The sequence below is a fragment of the Thalassophryne amazonica genome, unplaced genomic scaffold, assembly GCF_902500255.1.
Source record: "Thalassophryne amazonica unplaced genomic scaffold, fThaAma1.1, whole genome shotgun sequence".
NCBI classification, from domain to species: Eukaryota; Metazoa; Chordata; class Actinopteri; order Batrachoidiformes; family Batrachoididae; genus Thalassophryne; species Thalassophryne amazonica.
In genome coordinates this window covers 85,370-97,081 of record NW_022986329.1, presented here as the reverse complement: position 1 = coordinate 97,081, position 11,712 = coordinate 85,370, and the positions used below count along the sequence as shown (strand labels likewise).

General features: G+C 39.4%; 1 protein-coding gene across 1 annotated transcript; it reads right to left on the bottom strand.

Moving 5' to 3' along the window:
- Positions 1-217: 217 nt before the first annotated feature.
- LOC117506070 (serine/threonine-protein kinase NIM1-like) lies at positions 218-3,264 on the bottom strand. The gene is made up of 4 exons (XM_034165592.1): positions 3,122-3,264; positions 2,761-3,003; positions 1,409-1,677; positions 218-969 (listed from the first exon to the last, which is right to left on the bottom strand). The coding sequence occupies exons 1-4, from the start codon at positions 3,180-3,182 to the stop codon at positions 223-225; spliced, it is 1,320 nt and encodes a 439-aa protein (XP_034021483.1). The 5' UTR covers positions 3,183-3,264; the 3' UTR covers positions 218-222.
- Between the last annotated feature and the right edge of the window lie 8,448 nt (positions 3,265-11,712).

Here is an 11,712-nt window from a genome sequence, read left to right as displayed (position 1 = left end):
TTCTGCACATTTGTCATGTAAAACTGTTGTTCAACGTGTATTGAAATTCAAAGAATAATCTCTGTTAAAAAAATTTAAAATAAAATTTTAATATTACAATACCACCACAACAGCACAGTACAACAGTACAGAACAGTGACAACATCATGTTATCGATGGAGACTTGCAGTAACAAAACAGCATTAAAATGCGATTCATAATCAAACCCAATCCGAGATCCTTCTACATGATGATACAGACCATAGAGTGGGCTTTGTTCTGCTGGCACTCTGCTTTCCATCGCAGCCTGTTTGGTGACTCCTTGGTGTGTGTCTGGCTGCAGCCCACCATCTCCACAGATGCCCTCTTCTGGATGCGGTGTAGCAAAATGCGGTAAGCCCCAGTAACAGGGTTTCTTAGGTCTGTGCTGTTGGCCAGATGGACCTTGGTGATGCCAAGGTTCTCCAGCGCTGCTTTAACATTCAGTTCATCTGAGCTGAGGATGTATGCCGGTTCAGCTAGGTGAGAGGCTGTAAGGCTACAAACAGTGTAAGCCTGTGGGTAATCAATGCCTCTCATCCAGTCACTGTCCATGATGTCTTTCATACTGATGCGATCCATAGGGATTGGCCTCAGCAAGCCCTTAATGATCTTCTGACATGAAATGGGGACATACGAAGGAATGGCATAGGAGCCCTGCAGGATACAACACTTGAGATGGCTTGTGCTTGTAGCTTTGAAAGGCATGGTGGCAGTTACCATGAAGTAAAGCAAGATACCCAATGCCCAGATATCTACATAGTAACCAATGTAGCCTGTCTCTTTGAACAGCTCGGGTGCTGCATAAGGTGGAGAGCCACAGAAGGTGTGAAGAATGTCACCAGGGTAGCACATCGTGCTGAAGCCAAAGTCACCCACTTTAATGCAGTAGGTGTTAGTGAAGTAGATGTTCTCTGCTTTCAGGTCCCTGTGGACGATATGACTATCATGCTAGAGAAAGACAAAAAGAGATAACAATTGAGATTTTTGATTTCATATGAAACAGTTAATGATGAATTTTACATGCCATAACACTTGAAAACCTGTGTTCCAAAGTATAATCATTATCGAGATATATCAAGGTATCATCTGCAGCAGGTGTGGTGGCCAAGTGGTTAGTGCACTTGGTTTCAGTGCAGAAGATTCTCAGTTCAAACCCATTTTTTTCAAGTAATGTGGAGTTGTGTCAGGAAGGGGATGCGGTGTAAAACTTGTGCCAAATTAATATGCAGATCTACCTCAGATCTGCTGTGGTGACCCCGAGTGAAAACAAGGGAGCAGTTAAATGGACTTACAATCAAGGACAATCAAGGTATCATCTGCAAACAGTGAAAGTATTGCATTTGCCTCATTAGCAAAACTGCTAACCTGAAAACCACTTTGGACTCACCATATATCTGACTGCAGACAGGATCTGGGAAAAAACAAGCTTGCTCTGCAAGTCTGACAAGCGCCCTCTTGTGCAGATGCGGGTGAACAGCTCCCCTCCACTGGCATACTCCATCACCAAGTAGAGCCGCTTGAACGTCTCCAGTACCTCATACAGGCGGACGATGTTGGGGTGGGCCAGCGTCTCCATGCAAGCAATTTCAGAGGCATAAAGTGCTTCTGATTGCCTGTCCCGTCGTGTCTTCTCCAAGATTTTTATAGCCACTCGCTCTGTGAGTACAGTCAGAAGTGCAAAACATTATAACCAAATATTTTCTTTGAGTATTTCCAATTTTTTTTCTTGATCCAAATGTTATTTAAAAAAATATTTTCTCACTCACTCATCTTCAACCACTTGCTCCAATTAATAGTCATGGGGGGCTGGAGCCTATCCCAGCAGTCATAGGGCATGAGGCGGGGGTACACCCCGGACAGGACCCCAGTCTGTCTCAGGGCCACATATAGACAAACACATTCACACCCACACGCACACCTACGGACAATTTAAAGTTTCCAGTCCACCTTTACCTGCATGTCTTTGGATGTGGGAGGAAGCTGGAGCACCTGGAGGGAACCCACACAAACACAGGGAGAACATGCAGACTCCACACAGAAAAGCTACAGATGGGAATTGATCCCATGACCTTGTTGCTGTGAGGCACAGTGCCAAACACTAAGCCACTGTACTGTCCAAAACATTTACAAAATCTTTTCTAATATTTATACTTAGAATTTTTTTTTATTTCATATTTGACCCTGTGACACACTGCCGTCCTGTTCAGGGTGTACCCCGCCTCATGCCCTATGACTGCTGGGATAGGCTCCAGCCCCCCATGACTATTAATTGGAGCAAGTGATTGAAGATGTGTCAGTGAGTGAATTAATATTTACCTTCATTAGTTGCTCCAGCATGGCATCAACACTTTACTGCACATAAATTGCAGGTTGCTGAGGATAAGCAGGTGGCTGATTAATAAGTTAAATTAGCTATGCATACAATACCTCCATGTGATGGTTTCTCTCTTACAATTCTAGTAACACTTTCCAATTTTTTTGGTGAACAGATTGTATGCTGATGTTTGTGGGTTTTTTTTTTTTTTAAGATAACATTTGGGGGTAGATTTGGCAAAAGAGGTGGAGCCAGGACTTTTGCAAGTGGGGATATTATGTGCTTTTAGCTTTCTGGATTCTTTATCTGAAACTGAGGAACCCAAATACCGTTATTCACAGCCAAACGCCTGCTATAGCTTTATTCTGCACTATTACTATGGAAATGGATGTTATAAAAAAAAATCAAAACTTCAAATATCTCACCTTTGGTCAGATCATGTGTCCCCAGTCTAACATGAGCAAAGTTGCCCGAGCCGATCTCGCCTCTCAGCTCATACAGTCCAACCCTCCGTCCAAACACCAGATCTTTCATCACCTTTTCTGAATGCGTCAGGTCATAGAAAACCTTCTCGAATGGTGTGCAGTTCACCGCCTCCTGCTCCTTTGAGGATGTGGAGGTGAAGAGCTCCTCTTGACATGGACCCCTCTTCAGTACATCTGTTTTACCTGCAAAACAAGTCACAAAGTGGGAGATGAGCATCAAAACTCAGAAAAGTTGATTTTACATAATAATACAGTTCATGACATTCCCACAATCAGAACTTGGAGATGTGTTTGTACTCACATATTTTTCCTTTGGTGGATTTTTTGTTCCTTCCTGTGGCATTTCTCTTGTTTAAATACATTTTTTTTAATATCCTGGACAACAGTCACTTAGTTGTTCTTCATGATCAAAGTTTTTGTAGGTATTAGAAAAGAAAATGTTCCAAAATTACACAAAAAAGAAAAGAAAAGAGGTTTGAAGTGAAAAGAATCCGGACACATGAGATGATGTTGGTTTGAACCTGTTGTCTGAATTGGACCTGGTTGCCGTATCTCTCAGTGCTGCAGTGTTGTCTTCTGCTGTATCATCCAACAGCAGTGCTCCAGCATGATGCTCCATAATCCCTGAGCACTGCACTCCTCCCACACAGACCGACAGTAGACAGGCTTTACAGTTTAACCTCCAGACATGACACCTGCACCTGCTGCAGCAGAAGCACAATTAGCTCATCAGTGGGATTATGCCTTCAAACTGACCTTCACAGTATCTGGACTGAGGGAGACCTTTATGGGTTCCTGTGATCAAAACCTTTGAAAAATATCTTGTTCAGTTTCTTATTTTTTGTACTTGCTTGAAATTTTGGGCTGGATGTACCAAAGTCCAAGGCCAGCCAGCTGTATGATGACTGAAAAAAGACCTTATCTTGCAATGTTGACAAAAGTGAAACAAGTTCACGGATCTGTTCTTGTTTTGAGTTGTGCACGCCCTGTGGCCAACCCCTCAGCAGTGTTTCATGAAAACTGGTTGATACATTTTTGACTAATTGCTGTGAAATTCAGAGAAATAAACAGTTGTCTACCACCTACATCCATACAAAAATTTCATAGGCTTTTCCTTGGTACATGTCCCTTCCCTCCACCAAGTAACAACTCTAAGTCCCATATTGGCCCTGAGGCCAAACACTGCCAGGTCTTATCCAAAGTTTCCGTAGAGTGAAGACAAACAGTCCTCCACAACAGCTAACAGCAGTGGGTCTTGGTTTGTCTACTACTGGAGCTCTCGACAGAGACAGACTAGCTATCACTCAAAGTGACCACATCCCTAATTATGCACAACTTTATGGCTTAAAACAGCTTAAACTCAAGAGTTTGAAAAAAATTTTCACCTCCGGTACAGATGTCACAGAGGGGGGAAGCTATCTATAGAGACCAAAACCATTTTTTTTTCTGCTTGACTGTAAACATGCTTATTTCTGGTCTAAAGTTGGACATTTTAACATGGTCTTCTATGGGAATGTGCTACCTTTTGGAACCAGCCTAAAGGAATTGCATTTTTTTCTTCCTTCTTCAAAGTGGCTTCATTTTGAATGTCTTATTCTTACCGCTTGGAAACAACTCTTCAGTGTTGTTGCTTTAAATGAACAGGAGCTGTCGTCTGCCACGGCCACTCTTGGTCTCTTTCTTTCTCCCACAAACATTGTGAGCACATCATTTCACTGGGCAAAACAAGCCATTTTCGACCTAAACTGACGTTACAGTGCATCTAGAAAGTATTCACAATGCTTCACTTTTTCCACATTTTATGTTACAATCTTATTCTAAATTTTTTTTTTTTGCCTCAAAATTCTACTCACATTACCCCATAATGACAATATGGAAAAAATTTATTAAGATTTTAGCAGATTTATTAAACAAACAAAACAAAACAAAACAAACCTAAGAAATCACATGTACATAAGTATTGGCCTTTGCCATAAAGATAAAAATTGAGCTCAGGTGCATTCTGTATCCACTGATCATCCTTGAGATGTTTCTACCGCTGGGATAAATTCAGTTGATTGGACATGATTTGGAAAGACACACACATGTATATATATATAAGGTCCCACAGTTGACAGTGTATGTCAGAGCACAAACCAAAGATGAAGTCAAAGAATTGTCTGTAGACCAGCACAGGATTGTCTCGAGGCAAAATTCCAGGGAAGGGTACAGAAACGTTTCTGCTGCTTTGAAGGTCCCAGTGAGCACAGTGGCCTCCATCATCCGTAAATGGAAGAAGTTCTGTTCCACCAGGACTCTTCCTAGAGCTGACCGCATGTCTAAACTGAGCAATCACGGAAGAAGGGTCTTAATCAGGGAGGTAACCAAGAACCTGATGGTTGCTCTGTCAGAGCTCCAGCATTCCTCTGTGGAGAGAGGAGAACCTTCCAGAAGGACAACCATCTCTGCAGCAACCCACCAATCAGGACTGTATGGTAGAGTGACCAGAGGGAAGCCACTCCTTAGTAAAAGGTACATGGCAGCCCACCTGGAGTTTGACAAAAGGCACCTGAAGGACTCTCAGACCATGAGAAACAAAATTGTTCCTGGAATTCCTGGATGAAAACCTGCTCCAGAGTGCTCTTGACCTCAGACTGGGGCGACGGTTCATCTTTCAGCAGGACAATGACCCTAAGCACACAGACAAGATATCAAAGGAGTGACTATTAAGCAAAGGCTGCAAAGCCTTACGTACATGTGATTTCTTAGGTTTTTTTTAATTTTTAATAAATTTGCAAAAATGTGCACAAAAAAATAAAAAAAAATCTTTTCATGTTGTCATTACGGGGTTGTGAGTAGAATTTTAAGGGGAAAAAATTTTTTAATTTACTCCATTTTGGAATAAGGCTATAACGTAACAAAATAAGGAAAAAGTGAAGCGCTGTGAATACTTTCTGGATGCACCGTGTAGTTTGAGATTTTCTGTATGCAAAAACATAAAGCTGCATCACCCATACAAGGCTTGAATGAATAAAAATGTCTTCTCACATACACCTTTGGAAATGTCTTTTAAATGGTGGGTCGATGGTAATTGAATTGAATTCAATTCAATTCAATTCAATTACCATCGACCCACCATTTAAAAGTTTTAATGAGCAGAGTGATGTGTTCTGTCTTTGTTCATTTTGAGGAGGCTTGATTAGAACACGGTGAGAGACTTGTGGGTGGAGGTCAGTTGTACTGAGGCTTTCTGGCTGACCCAGATGCAGAGACAGACACAAGACCAGCTGGTCACATCACTGATGTATTCTGTCTGGTACCCGTCCCTCCTGTCAGCCTCCACCAGGCTGAGTGTCTGACACTGATCATAAGCCCTCAGCTTGCACTACTCATGCTGTCTGACTGTAATCTAATCAGCATGTGATCATCTGAGCACGTGCAGCTTTGGATTAATGTTTAGGATCTGTGTGTGTATACTTCTGTGCATGCATGTGAGTATATATAGAAATGTTGACTTTAATTAATAAAGTTAAGGTAACTTTTTCCACATAACATTGTCAATTAAGTGCAAAACAATATTGTAGTTGAAATTAATTACATCAAATGAAACATTATTACTTAAATCCCTAAAATGAACAGTTCCAAGTATATTGAAAATAATAGTATTTATTACATACGTCTGTGTAAACCAATAAATTATTTTATCATGGTTATGACAAATGAGTTAAATTGCTCATTTAATGTTTTAAGAAATGCATTTTCTTTATTTTTTGAAGATTTGTTTCAGTCCTTTGAAAACTAATGCAAATACACTGATTTTTTTAAATTTCTTTTTTTTTTAAATAGAGGACAGGTTCATGTTTATCATATCACTGCCCACACATGGTTTGGTGTTGCTCTGGGTTTGAGGCTCTTGGCAGAATTAAGTGCTCCGAGTGCTGCTCTAGCTGTCAGATGGTTTGATTCTTGTATTGCAGCAGGTAGGCAAAATAACTGTGTATTTTGTGATAAAAGCAAGAAATCTGGTATATATATATATATATATATATATATATACTCAACAAAAATATAAACGCAACACTTTTGGTTTTGCTCCCATTTTGTATGAGATGAACTCAAAGATCTAAAACTTTTTCCACATACACAATATCACCATTTCCCTCAAATAGTGTTCACAAACCAGTTTAAATCTGTGATAGTGAGCACTTCTCCTTTGCTGAGATAATCCATCCCACCTCACAGGTGTGCCATACCAAGATGCTGATTAGACACCATGATTAGTGCACAGGTGTGCCTTAGACTGTCCACAATAAAAGGCCACTCTGAAAGGTGCAGTTTTGTTTTATTGGGGGGGGATACCAGTCAGTATCTGGTGTGACCACCATTTGCCTCATGCAGTGCAACACATTTCCTTCGCATAGAGTTGATCAGGTTGTCAATTGTGGCCTGTGGAATGTTGGTCCACTCCTCTTCAATGGCTGTGCGAAGTTGCTGGATATTGGCAGGAACTGGTACACGCTGTCGTATACGCCGGTCCAGAGCATCCCAAACATGCTCAATGGGTGACATGTCCGGTGAGTATGCCGGCCATGCAAGAACTGGGACATTTTCAGCTTCCAAGAATTGTGTACAGATCCTTGCAACATGGGGCCGTGCATTATCCTGCTGCAACATGAGGTGATGTTCTTGGATGGCACAACAATGGGCCTCAGGATCTCGTCACGGTATCTCTGTGCATTCAAAATGCCATCAATAAAATGCACCTGTGTTCTTCATCCATAACAGACGCCTGCCCATACCATAACCCCACCGCCACCATGGGCCACTCGATCCACAACATTGACATCAGAAAACCGCTCACCCACACGACGCCACACACGCTGTCTGCCATCTGCCCTGGACAGTGTGAACCGGGATTCATCTGTGTTGAGAACACCTCTCCAACGTGCCAAATGCCAGCGAATGTGAGCATTTGCCCACTCAAGTCGGTTACGACGACGAACTGGAGTCAGGTCGAGACCCCGATGAGGACGACGAGCATGCAGATGAGCTTCCCTGAGACGGTTTCTGACAGTTTGTGCAGAAATTCTTTGGTTATGCAAACCGATTGTTTCAGCAGCTGTCCGAGTGGCTGGTCTCAGACGATCTTGGAGGTGAACATGCTGGATGTGGAGGTCCTGGGCTGGTGTGGTTACACGTGGTCTGCGGTTGTGAGGCTGGTTGGATGTACTGCCAAATTCTCTGAAACGCCTTTGGAGACGGCTTATGGTAGAGAAATGAACATTCAATACACGAGCAACAGCTCTGGTTGACATTCCTGCTGTCAGCATGCAAATTGCACGCTCCCTCAAATCTTGCCACATCTGTGGCTTTGTGCTGTGTGATAAAACTGCACCTTTCAGAGTGGCCTTTTATTGTGGGCAGTCTAAGGCACACCTGTGCACTAATCATGGTGTCTAATCAGCATCTTGATATGGCACACCTGTGAGGTGGGATGGATTATCTCAGCAAAGGAGAAGTGCTCACTATCACAGATTTAGACTGGTTTGTGAACAATATTTGAGGGAAATGGTGATATTGTGTATGTGGAAAAAGTTTTAGATCTTTGAGTTCATCTCATACAAAATGGGAGCAAAACCAAAAGTGTTGCATTTATATTTTTTGTTGAGTATATATATATATATATAGAGAGAGAGAGAGAGAGAGAGAGAGAGAGAGAGAGAGAGAGAGAGAGAGAGAGAGAGAGAGAGAGAGAGAGAGAGAGAGCGCCAGCCAAAGGTCTTGAACCATCATGACTTTCAATATGTCACCCATGGCAGCCAGTTTTCAAAATGAAAACTGAAAAATGCTTCAGTCGTATTGAAAAAGATACCATATTATTTGTCTGATTATAACAATTCCAAAAAGGTATAGTTTGGACTATCAACGATTGAATGTTACAAAGTTATGGGGTAAAAACATTAAGAATAGTGGCAAAGGTCAATTTCAGTTTGTGCCGAGGTCAAAAGTTAAAGTTGCTCCAATTTTGGTTAAAAAAAAGTGATGCAAGTTATTGGTTGTTCTAATATGATTAATAAATGGAATAGTTTTGACTGTGTTGAATGTTTGGTCTCCAAACTAAAGGTCAAAAAAGATAAACGTCCATTTAAATCTATGACATATGATATATGTTACTCCTCACCATTCCTGCTGTTTTTACCCCATAATTCCATAACATCAGTCATAGATAGCCCAAATTATACCTTTTTGGAATCTTTATGATCAGACAAATAATGTGGTATATTTGCAATACGACTGGAGCATTTTTCAATTTTCATTTTGAAAAATGGTCACCATGGCAACTATGATGAAAATTCACAGTGACTTGATATCTAGAAGTTTTTTTTGTAATATGTTTGGGTACATCTGTGCAAAATGTGGTGTTTTTTTTTTAATCACAAAATGCACAATTCTTTTGAGTGATCTGCCCCACTATTGTGTCTTATTTACAAGCAAAACGGTTTAATGGACTGTCTGTAAAACCTGTATTTCATACAGACAAAAAAGTGATAGTAAATATTTCCTGTAAAATCTAAATTGTAATTTTTTTTAACAACCCAGTTAGAGAAATTCTTCACATTTTTAAAGGAAATAATGCTATATTTTGTTATTCATTGGAATGTCACATATTGCTTGAAAAACAAAATATTTTAATTCTAACTTGTAAGTCTTGTTGTCAAATGTTAAAAAAAATCTAAATTGTAACCTTTGACCTTGAAATGGTCTAAAAAAAAAGAGCCTATACTTGCACATTATAATAAAGAGCGACAGAGGAGTCACAAACTGCTGCGCGATGACACGTGTGTGGATAATTAAATCAGCTAATTAGTGACACTGAACATGGGTTTTAGCGGGTTTTAGCACTTCAAAGAGAAGAGCTGCAGCGGCTCTGAGTCTGAATCAAAGTGTCTGAGTGTAGGATGACGATGATCTGCTGATCGCGGTGAAAATAAGGGATCAAATCAACATCATCAAAGGAAGACTAACACCTTATTAAACACACACACACACACACACACACACACACACACACACACACACACACACACACACACACACACACACACACACACACACACACACACACACACACACACAACCTGTAAATTGCAAATATTATTCAAACTCTGATTGTGTCTGCAAGAGGAACAACACAGGATTCATATGATGCAGAAATAAACAGCTTTTTGCCAGAAAACTGTGTTTGACTCTCATTTAATCTCATTCAGTTAATTATACATAAGGAGAAAGGAAAATAAAAAATAAAAAAGAATGTTTCAATCTGTTCAAGACCTTAATCTGTACCTACATTATCAGACATTTAGGGCCAATCCTTTCTGAATATTTAACAAATGATAATACTACTAGTAATAGTAATAATGTACGACCTCAATTCCAATGAAGTTGGGACGTTGTGCGAAATGTAAATAAAAGCAGAATACAATGATTTGCAAATCCTCGTCAACCTATATTCAATTGAATACACCAGAACAACAAGCTATTTAATGTTCAAACTGATAAAATTTATTGTTTTTGTGCAAATATTTGCTCATTTTGAAATGGATGCCTGCAACACATTTAAAAAAAAAAAAAAACTGGAATGGAGCAACAAAAGACTGGGAAAGTTGATGAATGCTCAAAGAGCACCTAATTGGTGAGTGTCACGATTGGGTATAAAAGGAGCATCCTCAAAAGGCTCAGTTCCCAAACGCTTTTTGAGTGTTGTTAGAAGGAAAGGTGATGACACACAGTACTAAACGTACCACTGTCCCAGCTTTTTTGAAAATGAGCAAATATTTGCACAAAAACAATAAAGTTTATCAGTTTGAACATTAAATATCTTGTCTTTGTGGTGTATTCAGTTGAATATAGGTTGAAGAGTTTTTGCAAATCATTGTATTCTGCTTTTATTTACATTTCACACAACGTCCCAACGTCATTGGATTTGGGGTTGTAGTTATAATACAATAGAATAGAGATATAGAAAAATAGAAATATAGAAATATAAAAATGAAAACAACATAAAAAAACATAAATTTTAAACTGTGCTTTCCAAACAGTTGTTACAAAGTTCTGTACAAAACCAGAATGAAAACGTAAAGCAGAATGTAGTATAATCATTAAAATCAAAGACACACCATATGTAATGTATAAATGAAGTTTAATCTTTGAGCCATTAGAAAATGTATTTATAGGTGCATGATTACAAACTGTAAGATAGCATAGTGAACTAATAAATAACAAGTAAAGAATAAAATAAAATAAAAAATCAGCACAATTAATTAAGCCACACAATAAACACTGATTTTTTCTACTATTATTACAAACAATGCACAATTTGAAAAATGCCGAAACCTTAAAAAAATAAATTGTGTAGAAGGTGTAAAAGCTGTGTGAATTATTAACATCTGAGTAAAAAATTAATAATAAAATAATAAAACTCAAAACGTTCCAAATGTTTACTTGAGATTTAGATCAAATGCAGTGCATCCATAAAGTATTCACAGTGCTGCACTTTTCCACATTTTGTTTATGTTACAGCGTTCTTCCAAAATGTATGAAATTAATTTTTTCCTCAAAATTGTACAGTCAATACCCCATAATGACGATGTGAAAAAAGATTTTTTTTTCAGACTTTTGCAAATTTATTGAAAATAACAAAAAAGAAAGAAAGAAAAAAGAAATCACGTGTATGTAAGTATTCACAGCCTTTACCATGAAGCTCAAAATTCAGTTCAGGTGCATCCTGTTTCCACTGATCATCCTTGAGATGTTTCTACAGCTTAATTGGAGTCCACCTGGGGGAAATTCAGTTCATTGGACATGATTTCAGCAGGACAATGACCCTAAGCACACAGCCAAGATATCAAAGGA

Excerpts from the sequence above, each read along its gene's own strand:
- LOC117506070 (XM_034165592.1), bottom strand. The coding sequence starts at position 3,182 with ATGTATTTAAACAAGAGAAATGCCACAGGAAGGAACAAAAAATCCACC. Across the intron at positions 1,678-2,760 it reads GACACATGATCTGACCAAAG|AGCGAGTGGCTATAAAAATC; the intron begins GTGAGATATTTG and ends CTGTACTCACAG. Across the intron at positions 970-1,408 it reads TGTCTGCAGTCAGATATATG|CATGATAGTCATATCGTCCA; the intron begins GTGAGTCCAAAG and ends GTCTTTCTCTAG.